Source organism: Rhinatrema bivittatum, chromosome 3, assembly GCF_901001135.1.
Source record: "Rhinatrema bivittatum chromosome 3, aRhiBiv1.1, whole genome shotgun sequence".
NCBI classification, from domain to species: domain Eukaryota; kingdom Metazoa; phylum Chordata; class Amphibia; order Gymnophiona; family Rhinatrematidae; genus Rhinatrema; species Rhinatrema bivittatum.
This window is the reverse complement of record NC_042617.1, coordinates 272,934,269-272,948,951: the sequence shown is the minus strand read 5'-3', so window position 1 is coordinate 272,948,951 and position 14,683 is coordinate 272,934,269. Positions and strand designations below refer to the sequence as shown.

Genomic DNA, 14,683 nt, shown 5'->3' with positions numbered 1-14,683 from the left:
ATGTGAAGCATTGTAGTTGCTTGGGGCTCTGACTGTGAGGGATGCTATAGCTGTGTAGCTTCTTGCCGCTGAGCCCTCTGAAGGGGAAGGTTCCTGTGTTTATCTTTTGTTCTCTTGATTTTTATGCCCAGATTCATCAGGGGATGAAGAGAAGAGCTTGGATTTGTTGGCAGCTTTGCCGACACCTCCCCATAATCAGACTGAGGATGTCAGGTATGCATGGCCTGTGAAGGAATATCATGTGTAGACACACCAGTTCCTGTAGGAGTGGTGCCCGGATGGTGCCCTACTCCTATATGTCACAACTTGTTTTTCCTCTTATCCTTGCAGAATGGAAAGTGATGATGAAAGTGATGGTCCTGACAGCATTGTACCTGCTTCCTCTCCTGAAAGTATCCTGGGAGAAGAAACACCACGATTCCCACTCCTGACAGAGGTGGCAGAAGAGAGAGAGGATCGAGCAGTATCCCCTGTGATACCAATCATCCCCCACGCTCGCATCCCAGGTCAGTGCAGAAAGATGCTCTCTCACATAGCTCCTAGTTTGGTGCAGAAGGATGCTGGAGGTGTGGTCAATTTTTTGGTGGTCTCTTACATGTTACCTGCTGGGGATATATGTATATATTGAAAAATTGGTTTATCTGTTTATAACATGCTGAAAATAAAGCAAGCAAGGTACACTCAAAATATGACACATAAATTGCAGAATATCAAAGTACTTAGGCACCATAAAATTACCAACAAATCATAGATTACAATGAGCAATAATCCTTAAATCACAGTGCTAACCTAGTATTATCCCAGGGCAAGCAGGATGGTAGTTCTCACAGATGGGTGACGACATCAGAACGGAACACTTTTGTCAAAGTTTCTAGAACTTTGACTGGCACATTGAGCAATGCCCAGCATGCCACCAACCCCATGGCCACATGGGGTCCCCCTTCAGTCTCCTTTTTTCCACAGAGCTATCACATCTCGGTTTGTGGAGCTCTGTTGAGAACATTTTTCCTCACAGAACAATTTGAAGTTTTTCTTCAGTTTTTTCTCCGCTTCGGGGTCCCCCATTGCAAACCGATTTCTCCGGTGCTCGGTAGGTCTATTTCATGTTGTTGCGATCTGATCCCGAGTGTCTGCCTCCCAGTGGCTGACATCCACTGACCGCATGCCACCTTTTTTTGATGACCAGTTTTGGGAAATGCCCCAAGTGTCCGTGGGCTATATCCGTAACGGACCCACAAGATGTTTGTGTCCTGTGTCTCGGCCTTCCCACAACGTCCGGTGTCCAAGCTGTGCTCAGATGACCCCCAAAGGCCGATGTGCCCGCCTGGACAAGATGGAGCACTTGTTTGGTTCCAAGCAGTCTTGCTCCATCGATTCCTGTTGTAGGTATGTCGAGTCGCAGGGATCGATCTGACTCGAGACCTTCGCCCTCTGCGCCCTCCGTGATGACCAAGGGGCGGGAGATCGCCTTTCACTGGCATCCGGAGCATTCAAAAGCTTCGGGATCATCATCTTCTGCGCCGAAGGACCGGGCCGAGCTCCGTGGGAAACACCAACATTGGCACTGACGTGCTTCACCAACCAGTGCTGGCACAGACACCGGAGCGGCATCATCCTCGGCCGAACCCCCTCCGAAGAAACCCCAAGGAGAGGAGGCCCTCACCCTCCTCCAAATTGGGAATCCACGGCATTCCCCATGGATATCTGTGCTGGGTACTGAGCCTCCAAGGACCCCTGTGGAGGCTCCAGTGATGCCTAGCCTGCTTCCTCCCCCCCCCCCCCCCCCCCCCCCCCCCCCCCACCCTTGGTCGTTCTGCACCCGCATTTAGAGAGGAGTTGGACCGCATGGTTCAACAGGCAGAGCTAAATGCCCTTCAGGGCCTCCAGCAGCCACCAAAGCCAGCCTCCATACCTGCATTGGAACCGGCGCCCTCCATGTTGGCGCCCCTGCTGGAGAGGTTGGACGTGTTGCTCGGTGCCATATTGATGTAGCCTGTACCGGGGCCCCCCCCCCCCTCCAAGTGCCCTGTTCACCACCAGTGCCTCCCTCCATATGGATCCCGATTCTGGGATCCTCTGAGGAGGAGGAAGCGGCACCACGCCCAATCCCACGGGCGGTGCCACCAATGCTGGACTCTGTTCCAGAGCCCTCAGGCCTCCCAGTGCCCTGGCGTCCGCCACAGGTCCTTGTGTCCTTGATGCTGGCACAGCCATTGTTGGTTCCACTTCACGGACCATCAGTGTCCGCGCCCCATACTTTGGGCTCTAACCTCCCTCCTCGACCCAAACAATTCATTGGTGAGGAGGAAGCCCCTCACGACCCATGGTAAGACGCCACTTCCGACCACTCCTTGGAGGTCCTCCAAGGACATTGTCAGAACCTTCTCCCCCGGACAAGAGACTGCGCTCGCCCCCCGAAGACTTATCATTCGCGGGCTTTGTGCAAGCAATGGCGGAAACCATTCCCTTTCAGCTTTTGACTGAAGAGGACACCCGCCACAAGATGTTGGAGGTCCTCCAATTTGTGGATGTCCCTAAGGAGGTGATGGCAGTCCCTGTACATGAGGTCCTTTTTAGATCTCCTCTACCAGCTCTGGGAACACCCAGGTTCTGTGGCCCCAGTCAACAGGAAGACTGACTCTACCTATCTGGTGCAACATGCCTTAGGCTTCCAATGGAGCCAGTTGCCTCACCAATCAGTGGTTAGGACTGTTCAGCTTGGAGAAGAGATGGCTGAGGGGGGATATGATAGAGGTCTTTAAGATCATGAGAGGTCTTGAACGAGTAGATGTGACTCGGTTATTTACACTTTCAAATAATAGAAGGACTAGGGGGCATTCCATGAAGTTGGCAAGTAACACATTTAAGACTAATCGGAGAAAATTATTTTTCACTCAACGCACAATAAAGCTCTGGAATGTGTTGCCAGAGGAGGTGGTTAGTGTAGCTGGGTTCAAAAAAGGTTTGGATAAGTTCTTGGAGGAGAAGTCCATTAATGGCTATTAATCAATTATGCTTAGGGAATAGCCACTGCTATTAATTGCATCAGTAGCATGGGTTCTTCTTAGTGTTTGGTTAATTGCCAGGTTCTTGTGGCCTGGTTTTGGCCTCTGTTGGAAACAGGATGCTGGGCTTGATGGACCCTTGGTCTGACCCAGCATGGCAATTTCTTATGTTCTTATGTATCCATTGCCCGAGGAAGCGCTCAACCTGTTCAAGGTTCCCAAGGTGGATGCCGCAGTTTCTGCGGTCAGCAAGACCACCCCCATTCCGGTCACCAGAGCAGAGGCTTTAAAGGATCTTCAGGATAAAAAACTGGAGGTACACCTCAAGAAGATCTTTGAAGTTTCCACGCTCGGGCCGCCATGGCAGTTTCACGCTGCAAGCTGGTCTTCGCTGGGTTCAGCAGCTGCAAGATGACAAGTCTTTTTCTGAGGCTGAAACCCTCCAGGCGGAACAGCTGGAGGCCGTCATGGCATACAGTGCTGATGCCTTATATGATCTTCTCAGGATCTCTTCTCAGACTGACGTTGGCGGTGTCAGCCCGGTGCCTCCTCTGGTTGAGAAATTGATCAGCTGATGTTTCCTCCAAGGTGCAGTTGGGATCTTTACCTTTTAAGAGAAAGTTACTTTTCAGCAAGGATCTTGAGGAAATGATCAAGTCTCTGGGAGAGAATAAGGTCCTTAAGTTGCCTGAGGACAGGCTGAGAGGCAAGAGTTTCCCATCTTCTCATTCCCGCTTCAAGGGGAATCAAGAATCCGAGGGCCCAGACCCTCTGGTCCGGCTCCATGACAAGTCTCTGCTCGACAACCATCTTGGTTTGTCCTTTCGAGGTTGTTGACCCGGCAGGACAGATCCTCTCAGGAAGGCAGTGGCGCCAAGTCCACTCTTCGATTCCGCAAATAACTGGATGCCTATCTCTCTTTTATGAGTAGTGGACCAAGATCATGTCGGATGAGTGGGTCCTAAGTGTGATAAGGCATGGTTACGCTTTAGAGTTTCCTCAGCCACTTAAGAGACCAATTTCTCGTATCTCCCTGTTTGTATTGATGCAAGGAACTCGCGTTGAGGACCATCGTCAGCCATATGTGACAGTTAGGAGGTATTGTCCCCGTCCCTCCAGACGAATGAGGATCCGGACACTATTCCATTTACTTCATTGTTCCAAAGAAGGAAGGCATGTTCCGCCCAATCCTGGACCTAAAGAAGGTGAACATGACTCTGAAGCTTCTGCGGCTCCGAATGGAGATGCCGCACTCCATGATTCTGGCAGTCCACAAGGGGGAGTTTCTGGCTTCTCTGGATTTGACCGAGGCTTATTTGCACATCGGAATCCGATCAGATCACCAACGATATTGGAGGTTCATGATTCTGGGCAATCACTTTCAGTTTTGCGCTCTCCCCTTTGGTCTAGCTACAGCACTCAGGATTTCACCAAGGCTCTCCGAAGGGAGGGTGTTCTAGTTCATCCCTATCTGGATGACTGGTTGATTTGAGCAAAGTTGGAATCCCTGTGCCGGACAGTGGTGAATTTGGTCCTCTGTCGTCTCTGGTCACTAGGTTGGATTGTCAAGTTAGCCAAGAGTCATCTAGTTCCTTCCCAGAGTCTGGAATTCCTGGGGGCACTTTTCGATACAAGGATGGGGAGAGTCTTCCTTACCGAGCAGCGCATTGCCAAGCTTCAGGTTCAGGAGTTGTTAGCCAAGCAAGTTCTCAGAGTCTGGGATTACTTACAAAAGCTCGGGTCTATGACTTCTACCTTGGAGTTGGTACCCTGGCCTTTTGCTCACATAAGGCCTCTGCAATCAGCCTTACTGTCTTGCTGGGGCCCAGTGTCAAAGCGTTATCAGCTACCTCTCCCTCTCCCAGAGCCTGTATGGTCCGGTCTCTCATGGTGGCTCCGCTGGGACAAGTTGAGTTGTGGCGTGGACCTCGATGTTCCCGTCTGGACGTCATTACTTTTGATGCCAGTCTTTTCAGCTGGGGAGCGGTATGTCAGCATCAGTCGGTGCAAGGCCGTTGGTCCCCGGTGGAAGCTTCCTGGTCCATCAATCGGCTAGAGACCAGGGCAGTACGTCTGGCCCTGCTAGCATTTCTCCCCTTGGTAAGGGGCCAGTCGGTGAGGATCTTGTCAGACAGTGCGACAGCGGTGGCCTATATCAACCGCCAGGGAGGCACCAAGAGTAATTCTATGGCTCAGTTGCTCGGCTTCTGGTGAAGTGGGCAGAGCAGCAACTGGAGAGTCTGGCAGCCTCATACACAGCGAGCTCGGACAATATGCAAGTGGATTTTCTAAGTCACCAGCAGCTAGATCCTTTCCAGATCATTTATAAATATATTAAAAAGTAAGGGTCCCAATACAGATCCCTGAGACACTCCACTGCCCACTCCCTTCCACTGAGAAAATTGACCATTTAATCCTACTCTCTGTTTCCTGTCTTTTAGCCAGTTTGTAATCCACGAAAGGACATCGCCACCTATACCATGACTTTTTACTTTTCCTAGAAGCCTCTCATGAGGAACTTTATCAAACGCCTTCTGAAAATCCAAGTACACTACATCTACCGGTTCATCTTTATCCACATGTTTATTAACTCCTTCAAAAAAGTGAAGCAGATTTGTGAGGCAAGACTTGCCTTGGGTAAAACCATGCTGACTGTTCATTAAACCATGTCTTCCCATATGTTCTGTGATTTTTGATGCTTAGAAAACTTTCCACTATTTTTCCTGGCACTGAAGTCAGGCTAACCAGTCTGTAGTTTCCTGGATCGCCCCTGGAGCTCTTTTTAAATATTGGGGTTTCATTAGCTATCCTCCAATCTTCAGGTACAATGGATGATTTTAATGAAAGGTTACAAATTTTTACTAATAGGTCTGAAATTTAATTTTTTAGTTCCTTCAGAACCCTGGGGTGTATACCATCTGGTCCAGGTGATTTACTACTCTTCAGTTTATCAGTCAGGCCTACCACATCTTCTAGGTTCACCGTGATTTGGTTCAGTGCATCTGAATCATTACCCATGAAAACCTTCTCTGGAACGGGTATCTCCCCAACATACTCTTTAGTAAACACCGAAGCAAAGAAATCATTTAATCTTTCCGCAATGGCCTTATCTTCTCTAAGTGCCCCTTTAACCCCTCGATCATCTAACGGTCCAACTGACTCCCTCACAGGCTTTCTGCTTCGGATATATTTTTAAACGTTTTTACTGTGAGTTTTTGCCTCTACGGCCAACTTCTTTTCAAATTCTGTCTTAGCCTGTCTTATCAATGTCTAACATTTAACTTGCCAACGCTTATGCATTATCCTATTTTCTTCTGTTGGATCCTTCTTCCAATTTTTGAATGAAGATCTTTTGGCTAAAATAGCTCCTTTCACCTCCCCTTTTAACCATGCTGGTAATCGTTTTGCCGCCTTTCCACCTTTTTTAACGTGTGGAATACATCTGGACTTTGCTTCTAGGATGGTATTTTTTTTAACAATGACCACGCCTCTTGCACACTTCTTACCTTTGTAGCTGCAGTTTTTTTCTAACAATTTTTCTCATTTTATCAAAGTTTCCCTTTTGAAAGTTTAGCACGAGAGCCATGGATTTGCTTACTGTCCCCCTTCCAGTCATTAATTCAAATTTGATCATATTATGATCACTATTGCCAAGCAGCTCCACCACCGTTACCTCTCTCACCAAATCCTGTGCTCCACTGAGAATTAGATCTAAAATTGCTCCCTCTCTTGTCTGTTCCTGAACCAATTGCTCCATGAAACTGTCATTTATTCCATCCAGGAACTTCATATCTCTAGCATGTACCGATGATACATTTACCCAGTCAATATTGGGGTAATTGAAGTCTCCCATTATTACCACACTACCAATTTGGTTAGCTTCCCTAATTTCTCTTAGCATTTCACTATCAGTCTCACCAACTTGACCAGGTGGACGGTAGTATACTCCTATCACTATAGTCTTCCCCGACACACAAGGGATTTCTGCCCATAAAGATTCAGTTGTGCATTTAGTCATATGCAGGATGTTTATCCTGTTGGACTCTATGCCATCCCAGACATAAAGCGCCATACCGCCTCCCTGATGCTCCTCTCTGTCATTGCGATATAATTTGTACCCCGGTATAGCACTGTCCCATTGGTTGTCCTCCTTCCACCATGTCTCTGAGATACCAATTAAGTCTGTCATCATTCACTGCTATACATTCTAATTCTCTCATCTTAATTCTTAGACTTCTGGCATTAGCATACAAACATTTCAAAGTTTGTTTTTTGTTTGTATTTTCATTCTGCTTTTTAATTGATAGGGATAAGTTAGAATTTTTTAGCTCAGGTGAGTTTTTAGTTACAGGCACTTGGACTACTTTTCTAATTATTGGAACCTCACTGTCGGGATGCCCTAATTCTAATGCATCATTAGTATCCTTTGAAGATACCTCTCTCCGAACCATGCGCTGCTGAGCGACTGTCGGCTTTCCCCTTTGTTCTAGTTTAAAAGCTGCTCTATCCCTTTTTTAAAGGTTAGTGCCAGCAGTCTGGTTCCACCCTGGTTAAGGTGGAGCCCATCCCTTCGGAAGAGACTCCCCCTTCCCCAAAAGGTTCCCCAGTTCCTAACAAAATTGAATCCCTCTTCTTTGCACCATTGTCTCATCCACGCATTGAGACTCCGGAGCTCTGCCTGCCTCTGGTGACCTGCGCATGAAACAGGGAGCATTTCAGAGAATGCTACCCTGGAGGTTCTGGATTTAAGCTTTCTACCTAAGAGCCTAAATTTGGCTTCCAGAACCTCCCTCCCACATTTTCCTATGTCGTTGGTGCCCACATGTACCATGACAGCCAGCTCCTCCCCAGCACTGTCTAAAATCCTATCTAGGTGATGCATGAGGTCTGCCACCTTTGCACCAGTGGCGGACCTCACACCATGTTTTCAGTTCACGTTTGAAATTCCTCACGCCATTTTTTCAGTTCACGTTTGAAATTCTTTGTTTCTGTTATCTGGTGTAATGACTCTGGAGGGGAGTTCCACGACTCGGGGCCTGCTATGGAAAACATTTGGTCTCTTATTTGAGTTAAGTGTGAGTTCTGAGTAGAAGGCACCATTAGAAGTCCTTTGTTTTGTGATCTTAGGGTTCTCTGTGGTGAATAATGTTAAAGTGTCACTCCTAATAAGCATGGGTTAGTGTTCGTGATGATAATTAAATAAATACATATTGAAAATTAGGGATTCTGGATTGTACAGGAAGCCAGTGAAGTGCCATCAGCGAGGGGGTAATGTGGTCAAATTTCATTGTCCTTCGTAATAGTCTAGCAGAGGCATTTTGGAGTAAATAGTGGTTTTAGTAAGCCTGAAGGTAGGCCTAATAATATACCATAGAAGTTGCAAACATTTTACGGTTACTCATCTAATCATGGGTTAGGAACAGAAACAGAGGGAGTTTTGTCTGCCAGAAAAGTGGATAATTGCTCAGGTATATAAAAGACACAAGAATAATTCTGGAATTTAATAATACATTTGCAAGAAAATTTAAGGAGATAAAATGCTCCTATCTCTAACAGTTTAGATCTCAAGCTCAAAAACTGCTTCTCTTTAGCTGTGTTGATCTGGGCAAGTTCAGATACATACTAATCCTGAACCCCATGAAGGTCTCTTGGTGATGGTGAAAATATAGCCTCATTAACCACTCTTTATGTAATTCTAATAAGAAGGTAACAACCAATGTTGAGGATGTCAAAAGATCCTCCTGAGTTGACCCCAAGATCTTTGTTATATTCATAATCGGCGACACAGGAGAAATAACTTGTAAGCCATCTTGATTTATAGGACCTTTCTTAAAAGGAGGAATATAGTAGGCCTTAGAGACAATAGGTAAAGCCTGTTCAGAAATTTTTAAAACTTGAACCACATGTCCTTAGATGCCACCAGAGGGTCTTTAGGAAAGTTTAATATACGTAAATTCCTCCCGCATAGTTGATGCTCTAGTAACTCCAATTTATTGGAAAGTACCTGATTTTTCCTTAATATTCTGTTGTAAACCCAAATGGCCTTGGAAGTCTTTCTTCATAGACTGACATAAAGCATTATTATCTTCCACACTCTTCTCAACCACATCCAAATGCTGTTCCATTTTTTTTTTTTAAGGTTAACCAAAGGATTAATCTTAAGTAATAAGTTCTTATTTAGAGACTGGATTGCCTCCCATATTGACTCGAGTGATACGTTCTGGCCTTACCAAGAGGCATTCCTGAACTATATCTTGTTCTCTTTCCCATCGACGAGTAGCTCCGTAGTCTGCAGCTTCTTCGGAGCCAGCGAACGTCTCAGTGAGGTTTGCTTCCAAACCACCTTCTTTTGGTTGTGCTAAGCTCAGGGCGACATTGCTTAATTTGTCGCCCTCTTCTTTCCCTACCTTGCCTCTGCCAGGTTCTCCGGGGCCCTAAAAACAGCCAGGGTCAGAGATGTTTGCAGTTCATGAGGGTTGAGAGTTCCGCATCCTCTAGGTCACCCTGCTGCGAACTCCCTCCCAGATTAAAATCAGTCCAGAGCAGGTGGGCATCTTTCGGTCTGATAACAGAAGTAGCAGGGAATGCAGAAGTCGAATCGCATTCTCACCGAATGCGACATTACGAAATTTCTGGGGAAACATTCGTTGGAGCCACATCAACTGCTAGCCATCAGGTTAGCCATCTTGGCTCCTCCCCAGTGTGGAAATCCTGTATTGTTAGTAGAGGTTTCAGCCAGTGTAATACTCTCAGCTTATTGCAGGCCACCTGGCCTTCCACATTCTCGGCTTATGTGAGGATTTGGTGGATGTTCGAGTCTTGGTGTCTCAGTAACAGAGTGCAGCCTGGTCAGGCTACTGTATCACATATTATGACTTTTCTGTAGGAGGATTTGATCAAAGATCTAGCTTTTAATTCTCTGAGGGTACAGATAGCGGCTTTGGGCAGTTTCCAGGGTAAAGTGCAGGGATAACCTCTGTCAGCACATCTGGATGTCATATGTTTTCTTCAGGGGCAAAGAATTTGTGTCCTCCAGTGAGAAAGATATATAGGTCTTGGAATCTTAATCTGGTGCTTAGAAGAATGTGTGAGGCTCTGTTTGAACCACTGAGGAGGGCAACCCTAAAGGTCTTGATTCTTAAGGAGTGTTTTTGTTTTTTTTTGTGGCTATTTGCTCAGCTAGGAGAATTTTGGAGCTACAGGCTTTGTCATGTTGGGATCCTTTTCTGCAAATTTCAGAGTCCAGGGGTATTACACACTGTACCTTTTGGCATTTCATCTTAGACTGTGGAGCTTCTGGCTTTTCCAGTTTTGGATTCTTCCATGTCTCGGGCGTTCTTTTTACAATATCTGAAGGTTACTAGTTCCAGGGATCAGATCAGCTCTTTGTACTGAAGAGTGGTCCAAAGAAGGAGGGGTGTAAGGCATGTAAGGCCACAATTGAACATTGGCTAAAGGAAGCTATTGGCTCGGCTTATATATCTGTCTGCCTGTCCCTGAGGGATGAAGGGCTCATTTGACATGTTCTCAGGCAACCTCTTGGGCAGAGTCACAACAGGTGTCTCCTCAGGAGATTTGCAAGGCGGCTACTTGGAAATCGCTGCATACTTTCGCCAGACGACATCACTTAGATGTTGGGGCTCCAGCGGCATGTACTTTGGTGAGGGTGTTCTACGAGTGGGACTATCCAGGTCCTCGGGGAGCTTAGGTACATCCCACTTATCTGGACTGATCTGGGGTATGAACAGGAATGGAAAATTTGGTCCTTAACTGCCAATTTTCATTCCTGGAATACCACAGATTAGTCCAGAAACCTGCCTATTAGGAGGGGAGAGTCTGATGCTAGTGTTCATGATTTATATATTATGCAGAATGGTATTATGCATAATTGATCTCGTTTTTTTTTCACACGGTTTCTGGACTTTTTTCTGGGAATGAGTTTGGTTACAACTTCACCTTCCTCCTGTTCATTGAGGGAGTTGGCAGTTAAGGTTATTAATGTTTTTTTCTTTGCTTGGGTACAGGTCAATACTGAGGGGACTGCAGGTGGCACACTAGGTTATGTAGCAGTGATAGTGAAACTTTCTCTTTCTTCATCTGCTGGAAGGGATGCAAAACCCAGGAGTCTGGATTGATCTGTGGTACTCCAGAAATGAAAATTAGCAGGTAAGAACCAATTTTCCTATACTAACCCAAGCCAGCGTAGCAGAAATAAATTATGAAAGTATGCAGACCATGCAGTGACACATGACTCTTCTAGTAATTAGCATCCATATGTTTAATAGATACATGTATTTCTTTTGTAGTCATTGCAGATACCAAGCCTTATGAAAAGCTGAGCACTCTGCCTGAGCATGCTGGAAAAGTGGTGGTAACAGCAGCCACAGCCACGCAGGGCGTATCGTGGGACAAAGGGACAGGAAGTGAAGTCTCAGTCATGCTTACAGTGTCTACTGCAGCCGCCAAGGTCAGTGTGATTGAGCAGGAAGCGGGGAGGATGCCGACAGAAGTTAAGAAGAGAGTAAAGTTCGGGTGTATGACATTACTGGAGATGGGAGGGTGGTCTCTGTTGGTAAATTCAACCTTGTGCTCCTCAGAGCCTGTATGTAGCAGGGTAGTGTCTATGAGTAACCTGGTTTACTTAAGTGCTGTAGAGAAAAGAAATAGTGAGATTAGAGTTTTCTGCCAAGAAGACAGGGAAGATAGAAATATATGGAATAGTAGAGTAGAATGTAAATAAGCTGTATAATAAGACAAAATTCCATTCCAAGAGCCAGCCAGACTTAGTAAAATTCTCCTCTGTACATACTCAATCAGTGCACAGTTGTGGTTGTGTTAGTGTGCATACACTATTGGTATATGGGTGTGTAGTCTCAGTTGTGAGTGCCAGGGCAGGTTCCCCTTCAGAGAGATGCACTTTTTTAGGTTTTGTTTTGTTTTTTCTTTGTCTCCAGAACTTGACTGGTGTGATGGCAGCTGTTGCTGAGCTTCTAAACATCAAAATCCCAGATTCTTACGAAGTGTTGTTTCCAGAGAGCCCAGTACGCAGCACTGTGGAGGTGAAAAAGTGCCCAGTGGATCCCGTTGGTGACAGTGAGTGCCACCTCCATTTATCCTCAGCTGGAATCATTGTGTCTCTGCAGGATCTTGTGCCTGACTCTTGAGTTTCCCTTGTGTTTAGGTGGCGTTGGAATGAAAGAGGCTTCCCTGCCAGTTGGGAGACTCCCAGAAAACAGCAGAGATTGGTTAAAACAATTTGATGCTGTGCTGCCTGGCTACACATTGAAGAATGATGTGGATATCCTGAGTCTCCTTGCGCAGGTAAGTGACTCCAGAAGGAAGAGTGAGGTTGTCTGGTGAGAGATGCTGAGAAGGGTTTGGAAAAGGCACAGTGCACCATCCTAACCTATTACTGTCCTTGCAGGAAAATCCAGTGCTGGAAAAAGTTCAACATCATTACGTGGACCATGTTTCAAACTTGGACGTGCGCCAGCTTCCCATCATGCCTGAAGAATCATCTCCACCTCTTTCTCCTTTTGCTCCCTCCCCTTCCAGTCCTGGTGAACCCCGAAACACGGAATCAGAGCTGGTACTAGAGGAAGTTTCTGTGCCACCTGCCCTTCCATCCCTGCCTCCCTCATCCCCACCCAAGGAGGAGTTGAAGGAACCTCTAAAGATTAAGCAGCGCTCACGACCGTCAGAAGATGGCGATGACTCCAAACCTCGGCTCAAGAAGTGGAAGGGACTGCGCTGGAAGCGCCTACGGATCCTGATCACTATCCAGAAGGGTGGCTCAAAGCGGAACTGTGAAAAGGAGATCTCTGAGTTCATCGATAACCTGGGAAGCGCACTGCGGCCTGAGACCCTGCCCCAGGACTTGCGCAAGTGCTGCTTCTGCCATGAGGAAGGCGATGGTGCCACTGATGGCCCTGCCCGCCTCCTCAACCTTGACCTTGACCTCTGGGTCCACTTGAACTGTGCCCTGTGGTCCACAGAAGTGTACGAGACTCAAGGAGGTGCCCTCATCAATGTGGAGGTGGCGTTGCACCGAGGACTTCTCACTAAGTGCACCCTCTGCCAAAAGACTGGTGCCACTAACAGCTGCAACCGTATCCGCTGCCCCAATGTCTACCACTTTGCATGTGCCATCCGCACCAAATGCATGTTTTTCAAAGACAAAACCATGCTGTGCCCACTGCATAAGCTGAAGGGGCCTTGCGAGCAGGAACTCAGCTCCTTCACAGTCTTCCGCCGCGTTTATATTGAGCGGGATGAGGTCAACCAGATTGCCAGCATCATTCAGCGAGGCGAGCGCATTCACATGTTCCGTGTGGGTGGTCTCATCTTCCATGCCATTGGCCAGCTGCTGCCACACCAGATGCCTGACTTCCATAGTGCTACTGCACTGTACCCTGTGGGATACGAGGCCACGCGCATCTACTGGAGCATGCGTTACAGCAACCGGCGCTGCTGTTACCGCTGCAGCATCTGTGAGAGCAGTAGCCGCCCTGAGTTCATGGTGCAGGTGATGGAGCAAGGGCTTGAGGACGTTGTGCTGACAGATTCCTCTCCCCAAGGTGAGACTCCATGCACACAAGGGATGGGGAGTTCTCTGGGAAACAAGCGAGGCCAGATTAAAAAGGGAAGCAAATATAGCAGTTGCTCCAGGGGCCCCACAATGCACTGAAATAACTAACATTTTGTTTCTTAAGTCTTAATTTCTGGTTTCTCTTTTGTTTTGTTTTATTGGAGGAGGGAGGAGCCCAGTTTTTGAAGTTGTTCAAGGGCCTTAATCTTGCCTTTGAGATGGTTATCTGTATGTGGGTGGAGATTAATCTCAGAGTAGGGTTTCATTTTTCTGGATACTATTTGTCCTTACAGGTGTGGTGTGAGCATAGTAGTGATTAATCTCTGGGTGGATTATCTCTCTTAGCCGTTTGGAATCGGATTGTCGAGCCCGTGGCAAAGATGAGGAGAGAGACGGACATGTTGCGGCTCTTCCCAGAATACTTGAAGGGGGAGGAACTGTTTGGCCTCACGGTGCATGCAGTACTCCGTATCGCAGAATCGGTACGTTGCTCTGGAAAGAAAGTTCAAACGCTGCTGGGTGTTACTTGATGACTGGGAGCAGTGCTAGTACCAGACAGATTCTCTAAGACTTTCTTACAGCTATGTGACCGCTGGTGAGGGAGGAAGAAGGCAGCACAGACTCAAGATGCAATATGAGTGCTGCCATATGGTTACTGGGCATTTATCACTGGTGAGGTGAAATGAAGCTGTCCTCAGTTTCCCTATGTAGTGTGCCCACTGAACATTGGCACTGGTGATGGGGTATAGAATTGTCCTCCTTGCCTCTCAGCAGGGTCCATGGCAAAATGTCCCATGTTTAGCTCCCTCCTTCTGTTCTCTTCAGTTACCTGGGGTTGAGAGCTGTCAGAACTACCTGTTCCGCTATGGACGACATCCACTGATGGAACTGCCTCTGATGATCAACCCAACAGGATGTGCAAGATCAGAGCCAAAAATCCTCACCCACTACAAGCGGTAAGTCATGGGGAGGAGAGGAGAAGACATATATATAGAGGCAGGATGAGGGACTGAGTAAGAGAAGCCTCTAAATTGTAAGGGTTGTAGTTTGATTGCACAGCTGGGTTGATGGTAGCGCCTGAACGCACAAT

The 14,683-nt window shown here is 47.1% G+C and overlaps 1 protein-coding gene across 7 annotated transcripts in view; it reads left to right on the top strand.

Moving 5' to 3' along the window:
- The window catches only part of KMT2D (lysine methyltransferase 2D), a 610,975-nt gene that overhangs the window by 476,224 nt on the left and 120,068 nt on the right, over nt 1–14,683 (top strand). For all 7 annotated transcript variants that reach the window (XM_029594656.1, XM_029594657.1, XM_029594655.1 and 4 more), the window contains 8 exons: nt 132–213; nt 331–506; nt 11,312–11,472; nt 11,960–12,098; nt 12,187–12,326; nt 12,430–13,582; nt 13,939–14,075; nt 14,419–14,549. In XM_029594656.1, coding sequence (XP_029450516.1) covers nt 132–213; nt 331–506; nt 11,312–11,472; nt 11,960–12,098; nt 12,187–12,326; nt 12,430–13,582; nt 13,939–14,075; nt 14,419–14,549 — 2,119 coding nt within the window. The remainder of the gene's footprint in view (nt 1–131; nt 214–330; nt 507–11,311; nt 11,473–11,959; nt 12,099–12,186; nt 12,327–12,429; nt 13,583–13,938; nt 14,076–14,418; nt 14,550–14,683) is intronic.